Source organism: Mugil cephalus, chromosome 9 (assembly GCF_022458985.1).
Source record: "Mugil cephalus isolate CIBA_MC_2020 chromosome 9, CIBA_Mcephalus_1.1, whole genome shotgun sequence".
Classification (NCBI taxonomy): Eukaryota; Metazoa; Chordata; class Actinopteri; order Mugiliformes; family Mugilidae; genus Mugil; species Mugil cephalus.
This window is the reverse complement of record NC_061778.1, coordinates 26,295,790-26,313,385: the sequence shown is the minus strand read 5'-3', so window position 1 is coordinate 26,313,385 and position 17,596 is coordinate 26,295,790. Positions and strand designations below refer to the sequence as shown.

General features: G+C 39.0%; 1 protein-coding gene across 2 annotated transcripts; it reads right to left on the bottom strand.

Annotated features, from left to right (window-relative positions):
• Window positions 1–380: 380 nt before the first annotated feature.
• On the bottom strand, window positions 381–17,525 carry porb (P450 (cytochrome) oxidoreductase b). Of its 2 annotated transcripts, XM_047593876.1 has the most exons (16): window positions 17,384–17,525; window positions 14,742–14,929; window positions 9,261–9,309; window positions 8,339–8,467; window positions 7,632–7,784; window positions 6,664–6,788; window positions 6,110–6,199; window positions 5,785–5,883; window positions 5,410–5,526; window positions 5,205–5,323; window positions 4,601–4,782; window positions 4,276–4,425; window positions 3,904–4,171; window positions 2,828–2,973; window positions 2,207–2,292; window positions 381–1,888 (listed from the first exon to the last, which is right to left on the bottom strand). In XM_047593876.1, exons 2-16 carry the CDS (start codon window positions 14,909–14,911, stop codon window positions 1,744–1,746), a joined length of 2,028 nt encoding a protein of 675 aa, XP_047449832.1. In that variant the 5' UTR covers window positions 14,912–14,929; window positions 17,384–17,525; the 3' UTR covers window positions 381–1,743. The 2 variants fall into 2 exon arrangements, with proteins under 2 accessions (XP_047449832.1, XP_047449833.1); XM_047593877.1 differs by lacking the exons at window positions 14,742–14,929; window positions 17,384–17,525 and adding an exon at window positions 11,849–12,374.
• Between the last annotated feature and the right edge of the window lie 71 nt (window positions 17,526–17,596).

The following is a 17,596-nucleotide window of genomic DNA, read 5'->3' as shown; positions in this document are numbered from 1 at the left end:
TAGGCTGAAGACCAGTCCATGGTGTACCCGCCTCAACGCTACAGAAGACTAACAGTTACACATCATTTTAATTGGACAAACTAAACTCAGTTAAGAATGACATAACCACATCAAGTTACTGTTACTCACTAACTTTGCTATATATACACAGTTCATTAACTGGACTTTACCATATCACATAAGTGTAATGGAAAATGTATTGAATATGCTATATTGACTTTTTTGAACACATAGTATTCTGTCTTACTGTTGTAATTTCTCCACAGCAGGCTAACAATTATTTCATCTTAAACTGTCACAGCCACACTTGTACTATTCACATATGATGTTCAATTAATAAACTTGACCGATTTATAAAAAACAAACAAACAAACAACAACAACAAATGATCCCAATTTTATTAAAAGACACATGCCTTCATACAACCAAACAGTTACATGATAGGCGGAATGACAAAAGTGACAGCACTGAATAAAGTGTCTTAAAGAATGCCTTTCAAAATGTATTCATGGAAGAAGAGAGAAACCACTAAAAAGACAGTGAAGTTTCAGGATTTTAATCTTAATGCTAACACACACACATATATATATATCTATATATATACATACATATATATATGTATCTATAAGGCAGTATTTTAAAGGCACAGGTTGCACTTTAAGTGGTTGGTTAAACTCAAAGAAAAGTACTGAGATGAAGCTGGGAAACACACATGATGGTCTAATATGTCTGGTCATCTTCTGCATGTGAGGTTGCTGAGTTACTGCCACATAACAAATCCATGATCATCAGCTGTCAGATGCATATACAATACACAATAGTCATTTGGGAGGCCAGATCTGGTTTCAACACAAAAACTTCACATTTAGCAAACATTTTAGGGTCAAAACAAATTCTGTTTCATTTTAAAGACTATTATGGACTTCTATGGAACTAAAAAGCACATCTCGTTTTATTCTCTGTACAATTGCCTGTGCGTGTCCCTCACCCCTTGCACCACTCATTTTTAAAAAGGTTACTGCCACTGATTAAAACAAACAGCAACTTATGCATAAAAGGCAAACTGCCTTGTGAAAAACAGGTAAACATAATTGTACCTATGCCAGTTTTTTTCACAAAAATTTTAAAACCACAGTTGACACATTTAAGTATTTACTAGATCAGAGATTCAGCACCTTTTAATGTCTAAAGCTTCTCTGAGAGTTCACACTGCAACAGGAACCCTCCACCTGCTCGCCCAAACAAGTGCATTATAGCTACAGTCTGTATCTAATCCAAAATTAAATGGGGAACCGCATTTGTTTTGAGTTGTTTTTGTTTAAAGTATTCATGATTAAGTAAGAGCCACAGGGTTCCTACTTCTAATCTCAGAGCGCCCACAAAGATTCAGTCAACACACAGCTACAATCATTTATTTATATTAGAGACTGCTTCCAGTCTGTGGAAACCAGAAAGGGTAACTGTGTTTTGGCTTGATTCCATGTCTCAATATGGACTTCAGCAGTCACAAAGCTTGAGGTCCAGAAACACAGCACAGCACACTGAAGAGCTGAAAGTGTTTGTGGCAGACGGCTGAGAAAGGATTTTCCCTTGTGATATCCTGCTATCTGCAACTATCATGAACCAGGGTGAGTACGAACAAGTGTTTAATGGTTTTACATTGAGTCCTGAATGAGAAACAATAAAAACAGAAACTTTAAAACTACCACTTCAGCTGTAAATAGTAAGGCTGGGCTTGAGGCTCTAACTCCACACGTCTTGCGAGTAGCGTCCCTTGGTCATCAGTTTCTTGACATAATCTGTGGCCTGGGTGCGCGTCATACCTCCCAGCTCTTCTGCTATCTCATGGAAGGCCGTCTGAACATCTTTAGCCATGTTCCTTGCATCACTGAAGCAGGAAAAAGATCACATCAGTGTTGTCTTTATACCATTTACTTAATAAAACAAATTTATCAATAATAGTGTTATCCACAAACATGGTGGAAGTTAATTCCCAACTCTAGCCAAACTTTCCCTCTAGGTGGCACCAAAGCACCAAATGTGAGTTTCTCTTGAGTTTTCTTACTCAATTCCTTTAAGTTAAATGGCCAAATCTTGACTCATAACATACATTTCCCCCATTCAATACTTCCATTAATGAGAAGTGTTAAGTGCAATCTTTTTGAAAACATGAGAATTAGTTTGTGTGTGTGGGTATGTCCATTACCCGCAGACGTAGATATGAGCATTGTCTGTGTGAATCAGCTTCCAGAGGTTCTCCTTATTTTTCTTCAGGAGATGTTGCACGTACACCTTTATATTGAAAAAAGAAAACTTTGTTCATGTCTTAAAAATGATATTGTATATATTTACAGCAAGTGTCAGGAAACTAGTGAATTTAATATTATGTCAATGTTATTTGAACAAGAAAGTGGTAAGAAATTTTACATAAAATGAAGAGCTGACACTTAGCACGATGTTCTGGGAAATTTTGTCCTCTTGACAATGGCTACACGGTCAATACTGAAATTATTCTGATCAGATTTTCATTTAGCAGTTTACATGGACACTAAACAAAATGACCTGGCACGATATACGTTTACATGCAACAAGGTATCTATCACAAAAAAACTTTTATGACATTTCCAAAGTGCCTGATGTAGAGAACTGAATCTGTAGGAAACACATCTTTATTGACAACCCTGACTTTATTTAATAGAAGACAATGACCAAGTCAGAACCACATTTTCAATTTTGCTGCCCATTTCAATTACATCTAAATCCAATATCAAGCCCATAAGAGGGGCACAATGTGCAGAAAAGAGGTATTCAAGCATGTACATGGTACCTTATGCTCCTGGTCTCTGGAGAAGGCAACATTTAGCTGTGTTAGGACTGCGTTCTTCTCTGCTTCCTCCAGCTCCTCCTGGTAGATGTAATCTTCATTCTTATGTCTGCAGCCAAAATACATCACTGTCTCTCCAACCTCCTTTCCTGTAACAAGCAAACATAAGAAATGTGTTATTGTGCATACACTGTACAGATGAGTAAAGAAAAAAGCATGGTGACACATGGGAGTCAATTCATCATGGGCTCCGTTTAGACAAATACTGTGTGACTGGTAATATTTGATTTGTTGAGTATGTCAGGAGACTGGCTGTTTGTTTGACAGCGTAGATTCAAGATTCAAGATCACTTTATTGATCCCCACAGGGAAATTGTTTTGTCTGAGAGTCACAAGATAAGAAAAAACAGACATAGACATAAGAAAAAGAGTCAAAATTAAATAAAATAATCTTAAAAACAGAATAAGAATAAGGTAGTAAAGAATTACAAAAAAATATACAGTCCAATTCACCTGGGATATACAAGAATTTATATACAGACACGAGATATATAGACATTTTAAAGTGTCTCAGTCCTAAACTGTCTCAGTGTGGATCCAAAGTGTCTCAGTTTGAGGTTATATAAAGGGTCTTGTGTGCTGATGCGCAACAGACAGTGCAATCAGCCAAGCCATTAACCATTAGCCTGCTAACAGCTAGCATTGTGTGTTCTGATGGCTGTGGGGATGAATGACCTCCTGAAGCGCTCTGTCCTGCAGCTCAGTGACAGGAGCTGTTGGCTGTGGCTGCTTTCCTGTCCAGCCAGGGTGGGGTGAAGGGGGTGGCTGTCACAGTCCAGGAATATTTCTAAGTATTAATCTTTAGGTAAAAATGAATGCTGGTTGGCCTAATAATTCCCTCCTTCCTTTTTTGCATCTACCTTTCATTACTTATGTGTTCTACTTTCACAGCTTTTAATGTTCTTCTCTGGTAACACATGGCCAAAAACAACACAGGAGGTTTTATTACCACGTGAAATCGGTTAGTTGTCAAAATGTCCAACAAACAACACACCATGGCACACGGCATCTATTAATACCTTGCTGTTTGAGCCACCCTCTCTCCTGGATGAAGCCCATGAAAGGAGCAATTCCAGTTCCAGGGCCAATCATGATCACTGGGTTGGTGGCTTTGAAGGGCAGGCGGAACTGAGATTTGCGGATATACATGGGAACAGAGGACTTGTGGCCGTTGTCAGAGACCAGTTTGTTCTTCAGCCAGTTGGTTGCAACACCCTTGTTAGTGCGGCCAGTCTTGGTCTTGTACTCCACTACTACAGCACAGATGTGGATGCTGTTGGGGTGAACCTTCAGAACAGAAATCGGTCAATTACCATCAATTCAAAATACCATCTATGGAAAATGTGTCTTTAGAAAATAGAATTTTTGGACAGTCTGTTAGAAACAATTACTTTGGAGGAGGAGGCAATGGAATAATAGCGAGCCTGGAGACGAGGCAACAGCTCACACAGGTGGTCGATTGGAGGCCTCAGAGAAGGCATATCCTCCAGGATGGCAAGGATGTTTCTACTGGTGTCCAACACCCAACTCTGGTAGAGTGCCTTGAGAAAGGCAGGAAAAAGAGAAATAACATGAAGATTAGAGGAAGAAAACTGTTGGACACTGACAAACTTTTCAGCATTATAAGCCCAGTCCAATCATGTTAACACAGAACATTGTCCATGTAAACAACACCACTGATTGACTCCATCACAGATTCTACTTCACATCACTTACCTTGCCCTCGGGGGAAGAGGAGGCCATCTTCCGCATATTCTCCTGATCTTTGGGGTCAGAGGCGTACTGTGCGAGCTCATAGAGGACGTTGGTGCGAGGGGGGTGAGTGATATCCAGGTAGTGAGTGAGAGCTGTGCGGTAAGTGGTGGGGCACGGGAAAGGATGCTTCTTGTTGGACTCCTCTGAAAAAACAGATACAATGAAATTAGATGTTTTATCGTCATCATGTAAATACAATTACATCCTTGGTTACTGGGATGTCCTTTCTTTCAATATTGATTTGTGATATGAATAAATCAAATGCATGTATGTTTGCAAAGTATTCTTTTTAGCCATCGAATATAATTTTGATAAAACACTGAACACAAAGCCTTAATCATCACTAATGCAGTTCACAAGGATATCTGATGACTTTTCCCCAGTGACTCAATTGATGTCAAAAGTCAACAACTGATATTACAGCAATAATATGTAACCGTGCTAATATCACTGCATCAAACGCACGAGCTGCTATCGAGAGTCAAGATACCAGGGGAAGATTTCGTGAGATTGCTGGAGGGACAAGCCTAGAAAGTCAAGGTGCTTCGGGCTGTCAATGCCATACCATCAAGGTTGTTGAGAGAGATAACCACATCAAGGTCCACTCCAAGGATCTGTCCCAGCTTGTTCACCAATGCAGAGTCGTTGGTAGGGAAAACAGCCACATGATCTCCTGACTCATATCTTAAGTCACACAATGTTACAAATTTAGACTTTGACCTGCACTCATAAAACAGAACATGACTCTACAATACATTCACCTGCCCCACCTGATCTTGGAGCCTGTTATATCGAGTTCCAGATGCATAAGATGTCTGTCACCAGCTTTGTTGAGTTTGCGGTTGACGGTGACTGGAGCCAGGAAAGGGTTTTTTGAATCAAAGGGCCTATAAATAAAAGAGCAATACTTAAATAGAGCAATTTCCAACGGCTACACAAGGTCATAAAAGTGACGTAAAATATTTATTTGTCAGTAAATTAAACAGTTAAATCTTTTTTAAAGGGCTGCAGAAATGTCCACTAGGGGGCACAAAGTTTCACTTTAACTAGGTGACCTTGCATTTACAGTAAATGTGGATGTATAGTGTGAAACAACTAAGCAGTACTGATGAATGATTTCTGGTAGCTTCTGCTGCGCTACTTACGGCTTTTGGACCTCAAAACTCTTCAGGCGGCCAATTTCCCCTGTGTAAACTTTATTCATGTTGATGTCAGTGTGCTCCTTGAGCTCATATTGCCGAATGCTGTGACAGAAAACAGAATTAGATTTTTGGTCCTCTCTGTACACAAAGAGTGAAACCAGATTAGCATGGTGACGCAGAATACACTGTCTTGTAAAAAAGGTGGACCTTTTAAGGCATACTACAGAAAATAAGCAAGAAATGACAGAAGAATTTCATATAAACATGAGACAATTTACTGATCTAAATGACCAAGTACACCAAAAATGTAAATTTCCTATGAGTGCACCTTGAATCATCTCCTAAAGCTTCCACTCCAAAGTGCTCACAGACAGCCGGCCAGAACTGCTCTCTCCAGGAAACGAAATCCTCTTCCAGACTAGAAGACAAAAACCAGGCAGCTTTAATTAAACACTTATTTAAATGAGATGATGAAGGAGTTCACCTGTAACCATTTTAGTAAAATATTTTAAAATGTGTCTTAAAGACAAGGACTGCAGTAATGATCTCATCACAAAATAATTTACAAAATTTACAATACAATAAATACATAAGAGTTGAATGAGGAAGCCATTACATGTCACTGGAAACTACTTTCAACGAGCTATGAGATCAGCTTAAACGCAGTGTAAACGGTTACTGTTAAAGCATTTTTATCTAAAGGCTTAATCCCTTGAGGGTGTGAATGTGCTCAGTAAGTTACACGGTTTATTTGAAGAAGAAGAAAAGCACACTGTACTGATTTAGCCATCTACCATGTTCTTTACACATAATGTAATAAGTGTTGAACCAGAGAAAATGGAGGACATCATTTCTTTTTAGGCTCAGGGGATGAACACTTACTTTCCATCATCATCTCCCAAACCGAGGTCAAAGATGCGTTTGGCTCCCAGTTCTTCTAGCCTTTTGTCCACATATTTACCCATTGCATTGTAGTGTTCATATGTCTTATTGCCCAAAGCAAATACCTGGAGAGAATGGCATGATAACGAGTAAATAGAGAGTGACATTGGTTATGTCTTGAGCCAAACAACAGTTGAACTGAAAACAAGAAGAAATATCAAACAAAAGCAGTACTAAGGTTGCATTGTTTTTTGACCAATTACATGAGAACATTTTGTTTCTTAAAAATAATAATAAAAAATACAAAAGGAGGAGACCAGATTTCCCATATTCAAGCTCTTTCTTCAAATGAGGCCATGGACCCTGCACTATAACAAAGGCCCAAAGACACACACAGGCTGATCACACATGACATGACACACGAAGCCTTTGCTTTCATGATGTGCACAAAGACCATACAGCTCATGCTTGTGAAGCCTGCTGCTAAATACCAGCAACACAGACACGCAAACCTACAGAATGACTCATGAAATAAGCTGCCAAGTAAACAGAACTGGAAATCTGGGCATATGTGACTCATATGCTTTACATTTGCTAGAACTCTCCAAACCCAGAGTAATTCTTTAAAAACTGAATGAGCTTTTAAGCATTAGGGCAAAAAATGGAGGCTACAGAGCAAAAATATGCACAATAAAACCTCAGACATACAGTATTAGGTCAAGTAATGTTGGTTTATGTGACCAGCAGCTCAAAATATTAAACTAACTGTAAGGTAAAGTTTTGAGGTATTTGGGAACATGTTAAACACTTCAGACACATACAGAACATACAGTGTCCACTGACGTTATGCACTGTATGTATTCTGCTGTATGAGTGTGGTTATTAAATCAATAAAACTGTAAGCAAACAATGAATTCAAATATATCATCCAAAGTTTTGTACAATGATTTTTAATTGTAAAAACTCACAGTGTAGTTAAGTCCAGAGAGGTCTTCATCATCATTTTCCTGCAGCCAGTCATAGAAGTCCTGAGCATTATCTGTTGGGTCTCCTTCACCGTAGGTAGCCATGCAAAAAATGGCGAGGGAGTTTTTAATCTCAGACAGACGGGACAGTTCTCCCTGTAACATGAGACATCAAAGCCAGTAAGCACTGAAGAACGAACACAAAACAATGCGCCATAATTTGAAAACCACATCCACTAAGAGGGGAAAACAATTGGTTTAACATGATGCAATCAAAGACAAAATGCAAACAACATTCCTAAGACATTTGATTGTATCATGTAAATAAATGATTTTAGTCAAAATCAAAAGAGATTGATGAAGCTTTTTGATTCTGTAGCCATCATCTAAAGTTTGTCTGCTGTATCTCACTGGCTGTAACATGTCAGCAAGCTAGATGTTACTTAAATCTTTAACTGAGCCTTTCCACTCTTTTCCTCGCGTCGTCATTGCTGGCTGTGAGTGCCCTTAATTTCCCCCTGTGGACAAATAAAGCTTTCTGAATCTGAAATCCAACTTAATCATGTATGCCTACACTCATTACTGGTCACAACAGTGTTGCAACACATTGTTGGATAAAACCATAGTAACGTGCACTATGTGTATTTACACATTCTGATATGGCAGCAACTAAAACCTTTTATGTGTTCTGATCAACTGACACAAATTACCATGTCATACTCCTCTGGATCGGCAGCCATTCCTTTCATGCCGTAGCGCTGAGCGTCTTTGGACAGTCTGTTAGAAAATTCCTCAGCTGTACCCGTCTGAGAGCCGTAGAACACAATGATGTTCTTTCCCTGTCCGCAAAAAGACAAAATCTTTTTAGATATATATATACACACACACACACACACACACACACACACACACACACACACACACACATTTCATGTCAAACATTTCTTGTACAAATGTAATTAACAGTATAACAGCTTTTCATATTTAGAGTCTGCACACCATGAGTGCATATCAGATATATGAAAACTATTGTTATTGACTTCAAATGTATCCTGAATACAGTTTCTCCAAAATCCTTAAATAGCGTATTTGGAAACTAGAGCACTTCTGCATTTGGGGGGGCAAATGTTCTTTTCTGCCACCATCGTGGTATCTGAACCATCTGCTGCAAAACCACAAGATTCAAAAGCAAAGTCTTATTTCATTTTTGGGATTGAAGACAGAGGACTGCAAAAGTCAAACCTACACATTCACATAGTCACATTAGCAGGGGCACCATTAAGCCATTCAAGTTTCACAAGCAGAAGAGGTTAGAAAGCTACATTTTAACACTTTAATAGATGTTGATTTTAGCTTAACGCCAACTACAAAACCAGGTTCATACTGAGGTATTAGCAAATAAATGACATGAGGAAAATGGCATCGGGGTCGATCTGTACCTACTGAATGGCACCAACATTGTTTAGACAGTAAATCTGGAAATGGCAAACAGGTCTCGTTTAAAATCCATTCTTAGCCACCGATTAATATGCTGGAATAACAGCCACTAAAAAGCAGACTGAGAGTTACCTATACTGAGATAAATGAATGAAGTCAAAGGAAAGATGAAGAGAATAAGAAAACACCACTCACAGTTTTCTTCATTTTATCGATGAAACTAGTTTCTCTGGTGGTGGGGGGCCTGAAAAAAACAAACAAACATATTTCATTGAAACAGCGAGACATGACCTCCCCGTTACACTGATCACCAACTTAAATGAATTTTATTTCCTCAAAAGAATATAATTCACAGCTTGGTGATCATTTTACTTTTTGATACTGAAATCATAATTCACTACATACATAATGGAGGGTGTAACTTCTTAAAGGTTTATGTTTTTTAAACTGATGTGCGCAAAAATACTGCACACATACCTAGTAAACACAAACTTTAAACAGCACTATAAAAGTCGATGTTCTGACCCTGTCAGAGGAGATTAACCTTTTGTTGATTTCTAGAGCACAGGTTATGACTTTAACCAGAAAATACTGGTCTTGGCAGGTGATGTTAGAACATGTCATGTTCAGACTAATGCCAGGAAGACCAATAAAAAAAAGATTTGGTGCCCACGTGACTGGGTTTTATCTAGAAACAACAAGCAGGATAATAATAGCTAATGAGAATGGAGCAGGTAGTACTATGAGAGTAGAGGTTAACATTAGTTTAATGCTCAACTACTTCCGAGGAAAACTGGAAGGGGCCTAATCATGGGAATATGATAAGTTTTAAATTAACCAGCTTTTAAACAAATATGAAGCACCAGCTCTTGAGTAACAGGGACAATTTGTCTGGTCATTGTTAGGGTTCTTCTTACAACAGCAACGTGGAAAATGGTAACTCAGCAGTAACACAGTCATTAATCACACCAGCCGTTTGCACAAGCACATACATTACACAATTTTCAGTGTTTCAAAGGGAAGTAGATGTAGAGATAGATAATGTATCCCATTACACGCAAAGGTAATTGAAACTCTAGATTAAGCCATGAAGAAATTAATGGAGCAAAACAGATCAAAACAACATGTACAAACACAGTGTTGGGGGGAGGACACACGAAGCCAAAGCTATTATTGAGCCAAATAAAAGGCAACGCCGCTTCATTCAGCATCAAAGCTGTGGATGGACAGCTGCAAATCTGCCTGCGCCAAGAAAGGACTAAAAGGCTGCACATAACTACAAGGCTAAATACTAACGAAAGATGAATATATTGTTTGTATTTCAGGAGAACAAGACCATTAGGGCTGAAGGGTAGATTATTAAAATGTCAAGTTTGACCTCAACTATATGAAGTATTAAGACCCATTCTGTCTCCAGCACTTGTTTACTCCAATAAAATTGCAACCCCAAAGCACCTATCAAGAGAAAGGCCATATGCAGAGCATGTGGGATCAATGAATGAACACATCATAAAACTGCCCCCCTAACACAGACTGCTCTAAATTCCTGATCAAAATTTGAAACGAGTCTTCGCCCTCAAGCCCAAGCATTCCTGACAACATGGGATCTGTCTGAACTGTTATCAGCCCAGACTGGCAGCCGCAGCGGCCCCGCGGCCCCACGGCCACTCGACGGGGAGCAGTTTTTTTGTGCTAATTAGACAACAGCACTGTCAATGGGGCTCAAACTCTGTGCAGCACCTGATTACTGTTAAAATAGATGCTGGTATATCAACCACATCTAAAACTAAAAACTGAATCAATACAAAAGACTTCATCATCAAACCAACTAATGGCACGGACAGGTCTGTTTTCATTTGTTCATTTTGTCCATTCTTTGGTTATTCTTCAGTTTGGTCATTTTTTGGTAAGAAGACTAAAGTAAAGTACATTTGAAACTTAAGCACCAGACATATTTAAAATTCGAGAAGTAGTCGAAATTAGTTGAATAATTATGTACAATGAAAATCATTTACACAGCTTTGCTATGACATGCTTATCAAAATAAATAAATATTCACTGATTTTAGCTCCACATACAACCAGCCTCGGACATTTCAATATGTAGCTATTGTTCACAAGATTCGGACCAGACTACAAACAGACGTATATGTTTCATATCCTGTAAACTGTATCAAAACTTTCCATTCATTTGTGCATGAACTAATCCTTTTCAAACAAGCATAGTGACTCAATTTGGTCCTCTCTGCAATTAAACATAGCCATGGTTGATGATGTTTGATGCCATGTTTGGCCTATAATGTAACAATTAAAGACATTTAACCAATTATGAAAAAGATAAATAACATGGAAATCAAATCTTAATCTAAGTTTGTTTAGTTAAATAAGGCTGGAAATTTGAAAGTGGCATGCAAGGTAAATGACTTCAGGCTTGCAGGGGAAAGGAAGAGAGAAAAACAGAACACTCAATAATTAAATTGTAAAATTGTGTTTGTAGTCAAACAGATTTTATCTCCATCTCTCACACAACCTACTGAGAACATTGCATGGTTGCTGATTCAACCATGTTTTCTGTCTTATGGAAACAAGCCACTAGTTCATCACATGCAATTATTTAGATGGTGCGGTTAAAAACTTCCCAAGTGTGATCTGGACTATTTAACTAAATAGCAGGATTAGACAATAGTTGGTAGTAAATGTTGAGGGCAATTTCACGAGAGCATTAGAAAAATACACTTTACTTCATACTGTACTATGACGCTGTAAATTAAAGACTTTACTGACCTCTCAGCAGCATCTCTCCTGTCCTCTGGCAAGGAGAAGACACAGCCCATGGCATGCAGCCCTGTTGCTCACCACTGCCACTAGCACCACTGGCTAGGCCACGGCAGGAGATGCCACAATCAAAATCAAAAGCAGGACGTCAACACTCCCAAACAACCAAGGGATCGAAAAGTAATGCCCGTTGAGGAAGGTAGATAGTCACTTTCAAGACTAGAAGAGCTGCCTTCACCTTAAGGGCTCCAACACGATCTGAACTCTGCCTCTTCCTGTGCTGCTCTCTGAAACCAGCAGCGTACGCTCTCCACACACTCTCTCACTCACACACACACACACAGCACAGCAGTCTACAAGCCCTGTCAGTGTCTGGCAACCGCTGAGAACACAATGGTGGGAAACTGACTTTCCCATAAAATGTAGCCGAGTTGCAGACGCACACTTTTCACTCACACAAACACACACTGGAATGATCTTGGGCCTAAAATGCCTTCCTCGTCATCCACGCCCCTTTTCCTCTCCAGTCTGAAAGGTGTTAGGAACGAAAAAGTCTACAAGATCCATTCTGAGAATTTGGCTAGTTATCAGAGCAACTCCTCTGTGGACCACTGAAGAAGGGGGAAGAGCTGTGAATGGTAGTTTTTTTTTTTTTCTGAAGTATCCCCCGCCCCCTCCTCACTGGAGGAGAGAGGGGAATGTCATTGCTATGGCAACCTCATTTATCATAAAAGGATTCCATTTGTGACATGGCCCTACTCCAATAGCAGAGCAGCTCAGCCTGCACGCTCACACACACATTGAAAAGAAAAACAGGGGAGTGGGGAAAGAAGAATGAAAAAAGTAACTCAAGGCAAAGAAAGGCTTGCTTGTCTTTTGCCTCAACTTTCCACCTTTGGAGAAGGCTCACAAAAGGAACTTGGCTCGCCCTCCACATTTACTCTCCAGGGATCTCTGGAAATGGGTTCAGGGCCAAAAACAAAAGCACAGGAAAGACATAGAAGACTACGCCCCCTTCATAACAGTTAGGTAATCACTGCCCCTTTAAGGGGAGGGGGAAGCAGCTTAGAGCTTGTGTTGCTCCATGTTCTCTTCCTGTAACCCTGCAACCCACAGATATATACTCTTCTCCAGAGGTCTGTTTTAACACAAAGGGTCAAAATCTCTCTCACCATGCACACAACTACACAATGAGTGTTGTTACCATTGCTAGTGTTCATAAAAAAAAAATTAAAATAAAATAAAATAGTGTTATTAATTGAATGTGCACTGAATTAGTCAGGCCTCCACAACTTCATTGATAAATGATGAGGAAAGCGCACAAGGGAAGGAGGAGGGCTTACAGCCAGGAGGTCAATGTAGTTTGGAGTCTCTTCATTTCCCACTGGGGTGCACTGACAGCAGTGGCATGTTCCGTGCTTTAAATCACTAACCCTTGGGTTCATGAACAACCCACTCTACCTACTGAGCCAGACATGCCTTCAATCTGCATTACTTGTAACGGCCAGCAGTAGTAACTCCATGAGTTAAAAAAGAAATTCGGGAAAAATATGACATAGACTAATAGACTGATTACCTTAACATTTACCTAAAGCAGGATTTTTTTCCCCCCCATAAGCCTGACAAACAATCATTCCATACAGAAATAATACACAGGAAGATGAGGCACTGACATGTAAGCCAGGACCTAAGTGTAGCATTGCGTATCCTTATATTAACCCTGCAACAGTTTTCAGTTCACTAAATTTTTTGTCTTGTTCAGCATGTATTTGCTATGCTATTAAAACTCAAATTAGCATAAGTCAACAACACAAGATCCAAAATGTGTCAATTCACTTAACAAGGCAGCTAGAGAGAAAGATCACTTGAGTTTGTGAGAGGACAGGGAGAGATTGTGTAAAAGAAGAGTCAGAGACAACAAAGGTCACTACGGGCTAAACATTGACTAGAGTTTTAAGCCCTGCACTCTCACACACTTGGTTCAAGGGCTTCCAAGTGACGACATGTGCATTTGTGTTGTTAGGCCCTGTTCAGACCTGGTATTAACATGTGTCTTAAATGATAGGCTCACAAGTAACCTGCTCATAAACAAACTCCAGGAGCATTAGGGACATGTTTGATTCAGGTCCCCTTCAGACCTTAAATTAGCATCCACCCTGGGTAATGAGTACACAAGTGTCCATCTTAAAGTACAGGTGTGAACACACACACAGGACACATTTTGTGGTGGTCTGGGACATGTTTGCCACGTCCTGTTGGTAGCATAAACAAACAATGTATCCTTTTTCTGTCAATGCTTCTGACAACAAAGTTAAAGCTGTCAGAATTCAATTTTATTTACATAGCGTCAATAACAATACAGTTGTCTCAAGACACTTTACAAAAATCCACATGAAACCTCCAGAGTAACGAAAAACTCCCTTTTAACAGGAAGAAACCTTGAGCAGAACCCAGCTCATATGTAGGGACCCATCTGCTGAAGGCCAGCCGGGTAGAAACAGAGAAGATAGAGAGAAAAGAAGTCAGTTATAGTCATAGCCATTAGTGAGGTTTCACAATTTTTTGGTTGTCTATATCGTCAAAATAAATGTTGTACTTCTTTGCTCAGCAAAACCTATTCCCCCAAAGTGGATACTAGGAAGTGCGACCAATGCAAAACATATGCAAAGTTGTCGCATGGCGTTTACAATATATTAGATTGTAGCTAGAATAGAATAGAAAAGGCTATGCTTCATAAAAGACATAATTGCTGCACCAAAGTACTGCTCAGTAGTGTGAGTGAAATTGGTTAAATAAAACCATGTCATATTCTATCGGCATAGGACTGAGGCATCGTTAATGTCAACACTAATGCATCAAACTGTAGCCAGATTCTTAAACGTGTACCCTAATGAATACTCACGGTGTTTCAAGCTTCTTGAATTCAGGGATGGGTTCTGGCTTCTTGCGGGATATGAACCAATAAATGACAAGGCCAATGATTAGGGAGAAGAGAAAGAGATCCAAATTGCTGAAAAGAGGCTCTTCTTCATCCGCCATGGGCTCGGTGTGGGTGCTGGTTTCAGTGTCCATGTCTCCAATGTTGAGTCTCTACATGGATATGAAAGAACACAACTAAAGTGAAATGGGGGAAATAGTTTGCCACTCACACATACAGCATGGTTAATATTATTCAAAATATTTTGCCTGTTAGGCATCAGTTCATTTGCTCTGGGATGGACATTTGTTCTTTCCAAAAATAAATATATTTAAAGAACATCTATTATAATACAACCATTAGCTACAGTCTCCACAGTTTAGACTGTTTTTATTTATACTTATAAAGAAGGCGTATATATATATTTTATACTTTTATTGAGTGAACTATTTAGGTCGCAACAAATAACAACAAGTCTGCCATCATATGCAAGTAATATTCTAAGTGCTGTATCCTACAATGACAGCTTTTGTGCAAACATTATTGGGCAATGCGCTTACATTTTGCTCAACATACTATAGCATTGTAACCAATTGCTTTCAATGAATAAGGGATTTCTTATGCATCAACAACATCAGCTCTTTTCACCGTAAGCACGACAGAACTTGGCGTTCTGAACACTCAACTTTCAGTTTGGTTCAAGGACTGAAAACAATGAGCTCAAGCGGTTTTCTCTGATCCTCAAAACTGGCTAGTCCGCAACTAGAGAACAAACAAACGTAGTCAAAGAAACACTCGACAAACTACTACTAGACATCTGATTCCCTGATATATTAGGCAAAGCACTTCTTGAGTAGCAGTGGACCAACCTGCCAAGTGAAAACAGGTGTGACCATCTCTTATTATCTGTAACATTTCTACAAGACCTGGAAGCTAAAATTCACTGACAGTTTGTATATTTTAACACCAAAATAGCAGCAACCCTGGTTGACAAGCAATGTCATAGGAACATGTCAGGCAGAGCTAGCTGAAACCCTGCCATTATGAAAGATATGAGTCAGTCAGTTTTAAAATCTGTTTGCAATGAGCAAACGATTACTGATAGAGTTAGTCCTGAGCAGTGAGGTTTAATACATGTACCATTTTTGCAAACATAGTTGAAATGGGAAAAGAAAAAAAAAAGGACCAAGCTGGGGCAAGAGCTTCAAGCAACATCACTTATACAGTACCACTGTTATGATACAATATCCATGCCAACTATTTGCTTAATGATCTCCCAGAAGATCAATTAGAAGCTCAACAAGAGAATAAAAGTGACTTCTACCTTCAGCCCAGGATGCACACCCATTTTATTAGGTACACCGGTGAAAACTAATGCACTTTTAATCTTAGCTTCATGACTGATTGATTCAACTGTCATTTTGGAGCCTGTGTCTCCATACTAAAAAAAAAAAAAAAAAAAAAGAAAAGAAATAATAATAGGAAGACTTTAGTATTGAACAGCATCACAAACCAAATCCTCCAAAATGATCATCCAGTTGAATGATCACCTTTTTTTCCCTTGCATATTAAGGTAAGATTTACATTTTTGTTCACGAGTGTACCTAATGTTTTGGTAAGTTTAGTTAGCTGCTAAATTCTCAGTGTCTCAGATTAGACATTAGCCATTAAAAAAAAAAAGTCAGTTATTCCAATGATTTATTAAATGAGTAATTTAAGTTTATCCTGTATTCAAAAAACATAAAGCGCCACAAACTTTACTAATGTTTCCCTGGTCCTGGTCTGACCCAGGAATTCAGTTATTTGAATAACAATCACAATAATAATGAATAAGTAAATTATCTCAATACCTTTGACCCAGTATCTATATATTACTGTAAGTCCACTCATATGTATTAGAAAAAAAATACTCAGTGTCCAACTACAGCTGGCCAATAGTGAATATCATGAGAGTTTGGTAAGCTGCCAAAAAAGGGAAGGTAGGTAGCAGTATAGTTATCAATGAATGAGAAATAGATGAGGTCTACCTGATCTACCTGAGGTCCCTGACAGCTCAGTCTGAGGGATGTGAGGGATGTCTGATTAAATCAAATTATGCAATAGTAGAAGAAGTAGCACCGGTTTCCACCGGGGTGTGGGAAGTCACATTACACCACACTTCCTTTGAGTATCTTAAACTCCATTATGATGACATTTTATTTTTTTCCTGTTTTCAAAATAAGTGGCGGCCAGTTAAACTGAGAATTGATAGCCAGCTGGAGTGGGCCCAGACTAAAACCTGGACCGTGACAACACAGGCTATAACATGATATTTTACAAAAATACAAGTACATTTAGACACATACTAGTGTTTTTCAAAACATGATACGTATAAAGCAACTTGAATCCTACTTTATAATAAACGCCTTGCTCCCAAGTGACACAAGTTAACGTGAGTTTGCGTAACAGTGGAGTCAGCACTTGTGTAAAGCTAATGTTTGACAAAAAACAGCTAGGTATTTCCTCTGTATTTACAGTTTCTATTTTCAGTTTGAGTCTATTGCCGAAGACGTGTACTTCACAGAGACTGCCACAGATTACAGCAAAGTGTAAAAGTATTTAAAATGTGAGTTTGGTCTGCCACTTACCTTCGCCTCTTCTCTTTGTGTGTCAGGCTCACACTGCCTTCATTGCGGAAGGAAACTTTACGCCATGTGGGATCGTACCAACTCTAGCATGGCAGCGGGGGAGCACCTTTTTGGTTTCAAGGGCGAATATACGAAAATTAGGCGTGTTTTTGTCATTTGCAAAGTTATAAATAGACTTTTTAACGCAAATAATTCAATTTAAGTTAAATGTGA